The sequence below is a fragment of the Delphinus delphis genome, chromosome 3 (genome assembly GCF_949987515.2).
Source record: "Delphinus delphis chromosome 3, mDelDel1.2, whole genome shotgun sequence".
NCBI lineage: Eukaryota > Metazoa > Chordata > Mammalia > Artiodactyla > Delphinidae > Delphinus > Delphinus delphis.
In genome coordinates, this window is record NC_082685.1 from 12,582,595 (window position 1) to 12,596,368 (window position 13,774).

The 13,774-nt window shown below is 56.4% G+C and overlaps 1 protein-coding gene across 1 annotated transcript; it reads left to right on the plus strand.

Annotated features, from left to right (window-relative positions):
* Nucleotides 1-1,824: 1,824 nt before the first annotated feature.
* MEF2B (myocyte enhancer factor 2B) lies at nt 1,825-12,834 on the plus strand. The gene is given in 11 exon segments (XM_060007991.2): nt 1,825-1,978; nt 3,421-3,521; nt 8,197-8,279; nt 8,825-9,028; nt 10,247-10,381; nt 11,190-11,337; nt 11,509-11,642; nt 11,731-11,824; nt 11,983-11,995; nt 11,997-12,094; nt 12,390-12,834. Coding segments are annotated over 11 exon segments (1,386 nt in total). The 5' UTR covers nt 1,825-1,868; the 3' UTR covers nt 12,656-12,834.
* The last annotated feature ends 940 nt before the right edge of the window (nt 12,835-13,774 follow it).

A 13,774-nucleotide genomic window follows, 5' to 3' on the forward strand; every position in this document is an offset into this window, starting at 1 on the left:
CCCCCCCATCTGTACATAGGAGGAAAGAGCTTTCTCCCTGACCCCCTGTCCCCAGCACCCTTCCTGGGTCTGCCCGGGGCCCTCACTCTGAGCTGGGCACCCCAGGGCTGAGGAGAGGTGACCCCAAGGCCTTCTGGGAGGGGTCAGGCCCAGTGATGGCAAAAGCTGCCTGCATGGAGAAAGAGGGCGATATTATCTCCAGAGAGCCCCCCAACTCAGGGAGGTGTCGCCGACTCTCCCCATCTTCTGGGGTAGGAAGCTGAGGCCCAGAGAAGTTTGGTTGCACAGTAGTCACTGCTAGAGCCCGCCTTCTCCCCAGGGCAGGTGAGGGACTCCAGGGGCTGTTGTGGGCTGAGCCAGCCCCTAGGTCACCCACAGTGCCCCCCCCAACTACCTGGGCCACCATCTCCCCAGGCTCCCAGGGGAGGAGGCGGCCCAGGGCCCCAGCTCGGGGAGGAGGGGTGTCGCCAGCAGCTGGGGTGGGAGCCGCTGGAGCCCTCAAGAGAGGGGCGGGGGGGTCCCGACTTTCCAAGGGGCTCTTCCTGTCGCCTGTAATGAGATACTTGGGGAGCAGGTGATGAAACCACCGCCTGGGTTGCGTGAGGCGGGGCCACCGGCCTGATTTGCTGCAGGGCCCAGGAGCAGCGCCCCCTCCCCGCTTCGCCGCGTCCCGCGGGCCCTCATCTCCCCCAGGCCACCCACCTGCCTCTCACTTCTCCTTTCCTCCTCTCCTTTCCTCGCCGGCCTGGGTCCCCCACCAAACTGAGGCCTCTGAGCTCAAGGGTCTGGCAGCGTGACTTTGCCACTTGTCCCTCCATTAAAGACCCACTGGGAGGCAAGAAGGGGAACTTGACTCTTCCTGATCTTTTCTCTCAAACCTCACTGCAAAGCCTTTGATATCAGGATTCTGTGACCCATTTTGTGGGGGAGGAAGTAGGGGTCTGATGTCTCCCAGCGTGTCACAGTAAGTGTCACTGTGGTCTTGCAAGATGGCACGCTGACTCAGCATCCCCAGTTCCAAGGCCCCTCTTCCTTCTGGCTTCTGGGAGGCCAGAAGCCAAGGTTGATAGATCCCTCCACTGTCCCCTCCTCCCCAGCTGGTGGGAGAAGGATTCTCCCTCCCATTTACAGGTGAGAAAACTGAGTCCTTCCACAGGGAGAGGCCAGCAGTGAAGGGTCAGTGGGAGGGTGGGATTCCTTCCAGACCCCCATCTCCATCACCAGGGAGCTAAGAGACCTCGTAGAGAGAGATGACAGTCATGGCCTGAAGGACTGCAGCGGTGTTTGTTGATGGACTTAGTGACCACAGGTATCACCTTAGAGGGTTTATGATGCTCCAGGCACTCATGAAATCTTCCTTTGTACCCCTAGTTCCCCCCTCCAGAACAACGCTCAGGCCTGAGGCCCCAGGCCCCCTCCCAACCCCAGGCATATGCCACCAGCACGTCCTGTCCCCTTGGTCGCCAAACAATCCATCCTCTTCTGCCTACCTGCAGCCCCCGTCCCAGTTCAGGCCCCACATCTCCCACCTAGACACCTGCCCCAGCCTCTCCCGACCACCTTGCTCCTGCGCAGACAGATGCTGTTTCTCATGGCAGCCATGACTAGGGACAAGGTTTGTTCTGGGTTTTGTTTTGGTTTTTGTTTTTTTGGCCACGCCGCACAGCATGTGAGATCTTAGTTCCCAGACCAGGGATCGAACCCATGCCCCCTATGATGGAAACATAGAGTCTTAACCACTGGACGTTCAGGGAAGTCCCCAGGGATGAGGTTTTTAAAAAAATCTTTTGGTTGAGATAAATCACATAGAGAAAAATGCAAAAATCGTTGGAGTAGGGCTAAAAAATTTGCACAAACTGAACACATCTATGTATCCAGGTCCTGGCCCGGGGAACAGGACACCCCAGTCCCTGGACTCCCGCTGTCCTGTCACAGTACCTGCTCCAGGTGGCCACTGTGCTCATATCCATCACTGTAGGTGAGTTTTGCCTGTTCTGGAACTTCATATAAATGGAATCACATGGTGTGTCCTCTCTAGGGAGCCCAGTATTGCTGAACCGGCACATGGTCTGGGAGATTCACCTGTGTGGTGGCATGGAGGTGGAATGCATCCTTTTTCTGTGCTGTATAGTAGTCTTGCATAGAATCTACCAAAAATCATTTACCAGTTCTCCCATTGAGGGCATTTGAGTTGTTTCCAATATGGGGCTCTGACAAATGAGGCTGCTGAGAACATTCTTGTCTGTGTCCTTTGGTAAAACACGGACACTTTTCTCTTAGGTGAATGTTGAAGGGAAGCATTGCTGGGTCAAAGGGTAGATGTATGTTCAGCTTTAGTAGGTGCCAGACAGTTTTCCAGAGTGGCTCTACTTCTTTCTTTTTCCACCAGCAATGCATGGAAGTACAAGGGGATTATTTAAACTGTAAAATCATATCCTGACCCTCCCCTGCCTCCAAACTCTCTGTGGCTCCCTAATGCCCTCAGAGTAAAACCCACACTCGTCACTGTGGCTCACAAGGACCTATGTGATCCAAGTGCCACAACTCTCCCCACCACCAGTCCCCTCCCCTCTCTCCCTTGCTCGCACTGTCCAGCCATAGAGATTTCTTTGCTTTTTTTCGAAATGCCAAACTCATGATCACTCTGAGCCTTTGCCCTTGCAGTTCCCCCTGCCAGGAACACCCTTGCACCAGATCTCCCCACAACTGACTCTTCCTTTGCTTGGCTGTGTCTTTCTTGGTCTTTGGGTCTCAGTTCAGATGTCACCTCTTCAGAGAGATCTTCCTTGAAATCCCTGGCTTCTAACATTGCCCCTTTCGTGGTCAATACTTCTCTCTTTTTAGACTTAGGTTCTGACCTACAAGAGCTTTATAAAATGACTTGGGCAGTTCCCATTGTTTTCAAAGGTCTGAGGTAGTTTAAAGAACATTTCACTTTCCTGTCCTTTAAGATTTGATAAAATAACCATAAAACTGTCGGGGCCTGTTGTCCTTTTAATGGTAGGTCTCAAGTCACTTTTCTAATCTTCTGTGGTCATTGGTCTACTTAAGCTTTCTACTTCTTTTGAGGTCAGTTTATCACAATGGTTGGCACTTGCTAAATGCCAAGTATGGGGGGCAAAGAAAGGGGTGGGAGGTATTGGACTCTTGACTTCAAATGCCCACTCCCCTGTCCATCTGCTCAGGGCCCCATCCAGCCCTTCCACTGAGGCCCAACTACATGCTTCCTCCTTTGAGACGCCCTCTTGGATTTCTCCTGACTCTTCTTCCCTTTCCTGGGTCGATGAGTCCACCTGTGCCTCTCTGCTGGGCAGATGCCACAAGCTCTCTGCTTTCTAGCTGGACATTGGTGGGGGTGGAGGGGACATGCGCACAGAAGAGTACTCCCCTAACCTCAGCCTCCCCCCTCGTGCCCTGCAGATTCAGCACGCACCACCACCTCCCCCCAGCAGTTCTGGTCACGCCAACATCTGGAGAAGGGGCCGCCAGGTCTGTCTGCTGCCTGGGGTGGGGATTTGCATGTGAGTACAAATATATATGCACACCCTGGGCCTTCCGCCTGCCTCCGCATTCCTTGGCTGGCCCTTCACACCTGGGCCTGAGGCAGGTCAACGCTGAGTGGCTGGATTTGCATGCCTGTGTATTTCTGGGTAGGGAGTCAGCTGGGGGAGTCTGAGAGGAAGTTGTTGAGGGAAGCTGGGGGGAGTTCAGATGTGTCCCTGTTGACCTGCTCCCTTCACCAAATCTTCCCAGTCACCCCTCTGACTTGTCCTGAGGGTCTTCCAGTCTTGGGGAGAGGGAGAGAGCTGGATATACGACCCCCTTAGCCCCACAGAGTCAGAACTGGAGGGGATGGATGGAGGCTCTGGGAGACCAGAGTGAGGGCAGGGAGGGCTTCACGGAGGAATGGATTTTTTTGAGCTAGGTTTCTGAAATGTGTATCAGAGTTGGCCAGGTGCAGAAGGGGTAACAAGGGCTTTTCAGGCAGAGATATTTTGTTGAAGGTAGAGAACGGTGGGCAGGAGCTGATTGGGGCAGGGCCTTTCTTACTTTTTAAAAAATTTATTTTATTTGTTTGGCTGCGCGGGGTCTTAGTTGCAGCACGCGGGATCTTCATTTCAGTGTGCAGGATCTAATTCCGTGACCAGGGATTGAACCCAGGCCCCCTGCATTGGGAGCGCAGAGTCTTTTTTTTTTTTTTTTTAATTTTTCTTTCTTTTTATGTATTTATTTATTTATTTTTGGCCGTGTGGGGTCTTCATTGCCGCGCGTGGGCTTTCTCTAGTTGCGGCGAGCGGGGGCTACTCTTCGTTGCGGTGCACGGCCTTCTCATTGCAGTGGCTCCTCTTGTTGCGGAGCACAGGCTCTAGGTATGTGGGCTTCAGTAGGTGTGGCACTCGGGCTCAGTTGCTGTGGCTCACGGGCTCTAGAGCGCAGGCTCAGTAGTTGTGGCGCACAGGCTTAGTTGCTCCACGGCACATGGGATCTTCCAGACCAGGGCTCAAACCCTTGTCCCCTGCATTGGCAGGCGGATTCTTAACCACTGGGGAGCACAAAGTCTTAAGCGCTGGACCACCAGGGGAGTCCCTGGGGCAGGGCCTTGAATGGCAGGCTGAGGACTGGAGCTCCCTTCCTCCTGAGGGCAGTGAGGGGCCATGAGGAGTGCTTGAACAGTGAAGGGACATGGTCAGCTCTGTGCTGGGTAGATCCCTCAAGAACCAGGGCAGGGGATGACTTTGGTTCCTGGGTGAGGATTGGGGGCTCCAAGGTCATCAAAGTTCAGAAGACTCAAACCCCTGTGTGAGCCCATCTTTACCTGTCAGGCCTGGCTCCAGAGATGGCAGAGGACCTAGTGGCTTCCAGAGGACCCAAAGAGCCCTAGAGTACAGTGACTTAAAGTGCAAGATTCAGGCATAGCACAGAGGGGGCCTCACCCCCAGTCTCTGCCCAGATGGACACAGCCCTGGCCTCCCGGTAGTTTCCTGTCATCTCTACCCCTGCCCCCAACTGTCCTGCTTCCCATGGCAGCCATGGCCAAGTTTTTAAAGCCCTGTGCCTTCTTCTTTTTTTTTTTTTTTTTTGTGGTACGCGGGCCTCTCACTGTTGTGGCCTCTCCCGCTGCGGAGCACAGGCTCCGGACGCGCAGGCTCAGCGGCCATGGCTCACGGGCCCGGCCGCTCGCGGCATGTGGGATCTTCCCGGACCGGGGCACGAACCCGTGTCCCCCACATCGGCAGGCGGACTCTCAACCACTGCGCCACCAGGGAAGCCCCAAAAGTCGTGTGCCTTCTTGCTCAAAGCCCTCCCACGGCTGTATACCGCTCTTAGACCAAAACCCACAGGCCTCCCTGCAGCTCAGAGGACCCAGAGTGGCCCTGCCTCTGCAGCCTCTCCTGCTGGCCTCCTCACTCCAGTCTTATTGATGCATCTCCTCCCTCCTGAGGGCCTTTGCACCTGCCACTCCTTCTGCCTGGAACTTACTTCCTGTCTGGCTCTTGGGTCTCAGTTCAGAGAAACCCCCCCTGACCTTCTGACTCTTGGGGCTCCCCCATTATGTGAACCCTGCCCTAGCCAGGATGTCCTTGTCTAAAATGGGGACAGATTGAGAAGGGGCCAGAGTTGATCCTCCAGGCCCAGAGACTCATGTCCAAGTCCCATGTTCCCATGGGACCCCAGGCGTGGGGGGCATTTCCTGAGTCATCTTGGCACCGAGACCTCCCGGCCAGTGCCCTGCTTCTGTCCCCAGGGACCTGTCAGGGCGGGGATAACGCACCCCAGCCGTGGGAACTAGCCTGATTCCAGCCGGGGATTAAAATTAGCCCCAGAGGTTAAATTTAGCAAGTCAAGCTGGAGCTGGGGGGCTGAGATGGGGGCTTTCGTTGGACTGGGATTTGCATGGCTGTGACCGCTCAGAGACCCAACCCAGAGAAGGTGGAGGGTGTGTCTGGGGTCACACAGCGGGCCGCATATGACAGACTGGGGCGTCTCATACTTCCAGCCCTGGGTCTGTGGGAAGATGAGGCACCCTGCTCAGACCCCTCGGGCTGGGGTGTGGGAAGCAGGTATGGCTACTCCCAGAGACAGACCTACATTTCCCTATACTTCCCAAGAGCTCATTCCCAGGCCTTGTGCCAGGTACTCTGTATTTCATACCCACCCCATTCACAAAACAGCAAACTGAGGCCGAGGGAGAGGCCTCCCTTGCTAAAGACCGCTCTTCTGTTCAGAGGCTGGCTGAGACCTGAGAGCAGACCCACTTCACCCTGGGCAAGCCTCAGCCACCTATGACATGGGAGGGATAGGGGAGTGGAGTGTGGTCATAGAGTTGGCAGAGGGGATCTCGGGGGCCAGGGAGCGGCTGTCTGTATAGTGGGGTGGGTGCCGCTGAACAGGCAACATGATTCCTTGATTCCAAGGAGTCCTGCATGAGGGCTGCTGGGAAAGTCCTGGACCGTGTCTTGGGTACACGCTGCCCTCACTGAGCTGCCCATTCTCACCCTTGGGGCCCCCACCAGGGAAATCCAAGATCCCCACGAGGAAGGTCCAGAGTTTCTCTCCAGTTTGCCTGGGCCCACCCCATCCCCCAGTCTGAGGGTTCCAAGCTTAAGTCTTTCCAGGGCATTCCCCCCTCCTCCCGCTGGATGGTGGGGCAGGGATAGGGTTTCTCTTATGCTTCCCCCCAACTTTTTATTTTATTTTTATTTTTTGGCCATGCCACGCAGCATGTGGGATCTTAGTTCCCCGACCAGGGATCGAATCCGTGCCCGCTGCACTGGAAGCGTGGAATCTGAACCACTGGACCACCAGGGAAGTCCCCACACACACACAATTTTTAAAATAGAAATCTATAATCACTGAGGGAGAAATGTTAGAAAATTCAAAAGATCAAAAAGGAAAAAAAAAAAAAAAAAGACAAAAAGCCTACACATTGTATGATTCCATTTATACGAAGTGTCCAGAACAGGCAAAGCCATAGAGAACATAGATTAGTGGTTGCCAGGGGCTGAGGGGAGGGGAATGGGGAGTGGCTGCTAATGGGGCTGGGGTCTTTTTTTGGGAGGATGAAAATTTTCTGGAACTAGATAGATGTGATGGTTGTACAACGTCGTGGATGCTCTAAATGCCACTGAATTGCATACGTTAAAATGGCAAGTTTTATGTTATGTGAATTGCATCTCAATTTTTAAAAACGGGAAAAAACTCACCCATAAATTTCCACCCAGCGTTGACTCCCAGATTGAGCATTTCCTTCTAGTCTTTTTTCCACTCTCAGTACCGTTTTTCTTTTGTTGTTGTTGTTGTTGTTTTTGCGGTACGCGGGCCTCTCACTGTTGTGGCCTCTCCCATTGCGGAGCACAGGCTCCAGACGCGCAGGCTCAGTGACCATGGCTCACGGGCCCAGCCGCTCCGCGGCATGTGGGATCTTCCCGGACCGGGGCACGAACCCGTGTCCCCTGCATCGGCAGGCGGACTCTCAACCACTGCGCCACCAGGGAAGCCCCTCAGTACAGTTTTTAAATATATGTTTTATGTATTTTTAATATATGTTTTCTGGTAACCACAGCCCTCAACCTTGCTCATCAAAGGGCTATTGTGGGATTGAATGAGTTCAAAAGTGTCTGCTGTGTGGACCAGGCTTACTTTCAGAGGCTCAGGATCACTGAGCACCACTGGGTACCAGCACTGGATGGCCCTCCAACCTGGCCTATTGAGAACTTTTAAGCTGTCGCCAGTATTCATAACAGCAGTGCATACACAGCACCTGCCGTCTGCAAGGCAGATCTGAATGCCCTTTGTGGGTTAGCTCATTTTATGCTCCAGCAGCACTGGGCAATGCACCACACTGTTATCCCCGCTGCACAGACACGGGGTCAGGCTCCCTCTAGGTCCCACAGTTACCAGCTTGTTTTGCTTTAAAGCTTCAGGTGGGGGCACCCATACCTCTCAATCTTTCCCCCTTAGTCAGCCTTCTCCTTATAAAACATTGGTCTGAAGGTGTTCAATGAGCATTTGCTGCATCCTGGGCTGGTCGAGGGTGTGGGCTGTGGGGATGACCCAGCCTGCCTTGATCTCCCCCATCATCTCCCTTTCAGCACCTGGCAGGGGCAGGAGGAAGATAGGGGGTAGACTGGGGTGCCTGTCCCCACTCTCCACCCACCTACTCTGTCCTCTTCTCCTCCCCCCCTCAACCCCCAGACCAAGGACACTCCACCCAGCCTGGGACAATGGGGAGGAAGAAAATTCAGATCTCACGCATTCTGGACCAAAGGAATCGGCAGGTGAGTTCAGTGGGTGGGCCAGTGGTTCGGGGAAAGGCATTCCTGGCAGGGGACATGGCCTGCAAAGGTCTGGCCATCTGGGAGAACTGCAAGGGAATAAGGAGACTTGATGCAGGAGTTTGAGATGTAGTCAGGAGTTTGAGATGTAGCCTTTACTCATTCTCATGATGATTAATTCACTGATTCCCCTTGATGACTGGAGCCCCAGTCACAGGGGAGGTGGAACTCAATACAAATACACCCAACTCAAAGCGCTGGACCAGAGAGAGACACAGAACTGAGGAAGCTCAGAGAGGGAGTGTGGGCTCTGTCTGGAGGCCAAGGTAAACTTACCAAAGGAGAGGACATTTGGGCTGGGTTTTGAAGCATCGATAGGAGTTTGCCATGTTAAGAAGTGAGAAGGAGTAGTATAGCCAGAAAGAACAGCACATGCAAAGGCATGGAATCACAAGGCATGTTCAGGCAACAATTAGGCCCCTCCACCTCCCCTCTCACCATCCCAAATCTTTGTCTTCTCCTGCCCCGCCTGTGGGTCCTGGGTCCAGGTGACATTTACCAAGCGGAAGTTTGGGCTGATGAAGAAGGCCTATGAGCTAAGTGTACTCTGCGACTGTGAGATCGCCCTCATCATCTTCAATAGCGCCAACCGCCTCTTCCAGTACGCCAGCACGGACATGGACCGTGTGCTACTGAAGTACACAGAGTACAGTGAGCCTCACGAGAGCCGCACCAACACCGACATCCTTGAGGTACCCCTGGGACCCACCTCCCTCGCCTCATGAAGCCCAGCACACTCTGCTCACTCAGAGCCTAGGGACTCTTGGTTTGCACAAAAGATGAGCGTTGCAATTTGGCTTTGCTGCTAGTCAAAGCAGGTTTGGGGTAATAGAGTGTCCCTTTTAGGGGCAACTTCCTGGATAGTGGAAATAAAAAACATTGAGGGCCCCACTATGTGCCCCTCACACACATCATCTCATTTGCTCCTGTTACCCATTCGGTGAGTACAGACACAGAGAAGAAAAGGTACCACAAAGCAAACAGACCTCACTGAGGTCCAGGAATGTTTTTTTTTTGCGGTACGCGGGCCTCTCACTGCTGTGGCCTCTCACTGCTGTGGCCTCTCCGGTTGCGGAGCACAGGCTCCGGATGCGCAGGCTCAGCGGCCATGGCTCACGGGCCCAGCCGCTCCGCGGCATGTGGGATCTTCCCAGACCGGGGCATGAACCCATGTCCCGTGCATCGGCAGGCGGACTCTCAACCACTGCGCCACCAGGGAAGCCCCGGGAACGTTTTTGCTTGAGCTGCTGTATCCTCAGGAGAAAGAGGCAGGAGCAGCCCCTGCATTAGCTGGGCAGCCCTCACACCCACGACCCAGGATGGGCGAGATCACTGTCACTTTGGATGTGGGCATCTTTACCCAGGGCGGGAAGCTAAAGCCACTGGGCTGGAGAGAGCAGCGGGCTAGGACTGCACCCAGGAAGCCCCAATCTGGCAGAGGGTGGGGAGAAGCTGGCACAGGAGAGGCAGGGGTCCAGGAGTGCGCTGGTCACTGCTCCTATGTGGGTGGCAGCTTAGGAGAACCTATAAAGTTGTCCTCAGGTGCTCAGTCAGCTGACATTTATTAAGCACCTACTGCATGCCAGGCTCCGAGGCTGCACATGGGTGCAGAATGGAGGAACTGAATCACACTCAGAAGCAGTATTAGGATAATGCCAGCAGGCCTGGGTGCATCTCGGCCTCTACTGTGTGACCCGGGCCTCTCTGGTCCCAGGGCAGGACAGTCCCTCTCTCACACACAGTTGGAACTTACTAGGTGATAACTCACCAGGGTTTTTGGCTGGAGCAGGCTGTGCTTGCACCCTGCCTGCCCACAGAGCTGGATGGGATAGGTCCTCCCCTCTCCCGTAGAACCAGGTTCCTTGGCCAGGATGGGGGGAGTGTCACCCTGTTGTCTCCCCCTTCCACAGACACTGAAGCGGAGGGGCGTGGGCCTTGATGGACAAGAGCTGGAGCCAGAGGAGGTGATTGAGGGGCCAGGAGAGAAGCTGCGGAGGCTGGCAGGTGATGGGGGTGACCCAGCCTTGCCCCGACCCCGGCTCTATGTAAGTGACTCCCTGCCCCGCCATGAATGGGGCCCTTCCCCCACTTCTGAGGTCCAAATGGCTGAGGCCAAGATTGAGAGAGAGACTTAAGACCAGGAATCCTAGAATTTGGGGGCAGGTTTCTGCCTGGGTGGGCAGAGAAGGCTTCCTGGAGAAGTGGGCATTATAGCAGGGGCTTTGAAGGATGGAAAAGAGTTCTACAGGCAGACAGTTCCTTTCTTTTTTTTTTTTAATTTTAATTTTAATTTTTGGCTGCGTTGGGTCTTCATTGCTGTGCGCAGGCTTTTTCTAGTTGTGAGCGGCAGCTACTCTTTGTTGTGGTGCGTGGGCTTCTCACTGCAGTGGCTTCTCTTGAGGCGGAGCTCAGGCTCTAGGCACGTGGGCTTCAGTAGTTGCAGCATGCAGCCTCATTAGTTGCGGCACACGGGCTTAGTTGCTCCGTGGCATGTGGGATCTTCCCAGACCAGGGCTTGAACCCGTGTCCCCTGCATTAGTAGGCGGATTCTTAACCACTGCACCACCAGGGAAGTCCCAGTTCCTTCCTTTCTTTGATTCATCAAACACCCTGGGAAGCCCCCTCAGGGTCAACCCTATGCTGATTAAGAAGCCTCAGCTCTGGGCCTAGCTGTCAAGGAGCGACAGAGGCAGACACAGGCTCCCCCAGCCATGTGGCGTTAGGCCAGAGGGAGGAGTAGTGAGGACTTACAGAAGGTGGAGGCTGGTGACTGAACTCATTGGGATTTTCTGTCTTGGACTTGATGCCCTCATTTCCACATTCCTCAGCCAATCCTGTCCTCTCTGCCCTCAGCCAGCAGCTCCCACCATGCCCAGCCCTGACATGGCATATGGGGCCCTGCCCCCACCAGGCTGCGACCCCAGTGGGCTTGGGGAGGCCCTGCCTGCCCAGAGCCGCCCATCCCCCTTCCGTCCAGGAGCCCCTAAAGCTGGCCCCCCAGGTGAGCATGGGGCATAGGCCCTGGGGGAGGAGGGGTGGCGGTCCCAGGGGGGCTGTGCAAGGCGGGAATATTGGCTCTGGCCCTGCTTGGCTGTGGGCATCACTCTGGACCTCAGACTCCATTAGATGACATGGCCACCTGCCCTCTCTCTGGGGGTCTCCTGCTCCCCAGGCCTTGCGCACCCTCTCTTCTCAGCAAGCCACCTTGGCAGCAAGACACCACCGCCCCTGTACCTGGCAGTGGATGGGAGGAGGCCAGACCTGCCTGGTGGCCTGGCTGGGGCCCGAGGGGGACTGAGCACCTCGGTGAGTGAGGGGAAGGTGTGGAAGGGCTGTGGGGGCAGGGTGGCCTGGGTGTGGGCCTCAGTTTCCCCTTTCCCCTGTCTCTCCACAGAGAGGCCTCTATGGTAGCCTGCAGAGTCCGTGCTCCACTGCCACCCCAGGACCCCCACTAGGGAGCTTCCCCTTCCTCCCTGCAGGTCCCCCAGGTATGCACCCGCTGTGGGAGGCGTCCACACACCTGCCTGCTGGGGGTCCACACTCCCCCGCCCTCCAGAACTGAAAACTGGCCTGTGGGGTGGGTCAGGCTTGGGCAAGGGGCTCCCTGAGGTCAGGGCCTCAGTTTACTCTTCCTGCCCCCACCCAGAATATGGCCTGGGAGACCCCCCTCCGCCCCCAGGCTTGCTGCAGCCCCCCACCCTGGCCCCCTGGCAGCCCTCCAGGGGTGATGGGCCTCCAGTCACCCCCTCCCAGCCCAGGTAAGTGCCCCGACTGCCTCCTTGCACGCTCCCTCCCACCCCGGGTTCAGGGGTGGGGCTCCTCCAAGTCTTCCAAGCCCCAGCCACTGCTGACCCCTGGTGGCCACTCCCGGTTCTGCACTTAGCCCCTCCCGACTGGTCCTGGTGGGGATGGGCGGCTATTTTGGAGGCCCCAAGAGGGATGGCCACCCCCTCCTTTCCCAAGGTCCTCCTGCCCAATCTTTGCCCAAGCCATGCCACTTACATGGCTTTCCTCGCTGAGCTCACGGCCCCGCTCCTCTCTCTCTCTCTGCAGTGGGGGCCGCAGCCTGGGCGAGGAAGGCCCTCCAGCCCGCAGTGCCTCCTCGCCCACCCCACCAGTCAGCATCAAGTCCGAGCGCCTCTCGCCGGCCCCTGGAGGCCCCGGCGACTTTCCAAAGGCCTTCCCCTACCCCTTGCTCCTGGCCCGGCCCCTGGCAGAGCCCCTACGGCCTGGGCCCCCCCTGCGCCGGCTGCCCACTACCGACGGCTGGCCTCGGTAGTAGGCCCGGGGGATTCTGCCCCTCACACCAGGCGAGGTGAGGGCACGCGGGGTCCCAACCTCCCTCCCTGTGTCCTTGGAGAAGACCCAGCAGTTACGACCCTCTCCACGGCAGGGGCCTGGAGGGGGGAAAGCCTGGTTCGGATCCAAGGTTGGGGTGCTCGTTTCCCCCTTCCCGTGTGTGTGTATCCATCAATAAAACACACGGGGCATCCGTGAACAAAACGGTCGCTGCTCAGAGCCACACCCCCGCCCGGGTCCTCCCATCTCTTCCCCAGCGGCCTCAGTCTTGCCTTGTCGTGTCTTGGGTACACACTCCAGAACCTGACCCTGAGAGGAGGACTCCAGTGCTGCTTGGGAAGGGGGGTGGGAGGGAGAAGCGGGATCGGAGTTGGGGGGGACGGGGACGTAAGGGGAGGAGCCCTGGAGGGGGCGCCAACGAGCAGGTGACGCCGTGCTCAGCCCGCTGGGGGCCCTAGGGCACCACATAGAGTGGGCACCTAGAGTGGTTCCGCCCCAGTGGTGATGGGCTGGGCTATTTGTGCTCCAGCTCCTGAGGGTGTTGGGTCAAGGGCTCAGGCTGGGTTGCAATCACTTGCAGCAAGAGGCAGTGGGGAACCGTGAATGTTGGGCTATGGGAGCGCTGGAGCGGCCGCTACACTCTTCATCTTTTAAATGGGCATATCCCTTGATCTCTTGACACAACGATTTCCACCGGAGGGAGGAGGGAGCCAGGCGTTTACCCACCCACTTTGGGGTGGTGCAAACTCCCTCCATTTCGTCCTGTCCTGTGTGAGGGCAGACTTGGGGGTCCAGGAGGGAGTCAGAGGGAGCTCCATTTGTTCCTCCCCTCCAACCACCCCCCAGGTGGTCTCAGTGGGATCTTTATAACACTCAGATCTGTCCCTTGACCTTCCTGAGCTCCTCAGCTGCTCTCACCCACTCTGTCTCCTGCCCTGAGGCCCTTAGAAATACTTGCTGTTCCAAGCTAGGGCCATGCTGGTCCTTCCTCCTGGGCCACCTCCTGCAACCCTCAACTGGCCTCCTTTTTAGACTGCTTCCTACCCTCCAAGGCCTAGCTCCCTGACCGCTCCTGCAGGAAGCCCTCTCACTGCCCCAAGCTGAGAAATGGCTCTGACAATTCTCAAAGGGTCTGCTTA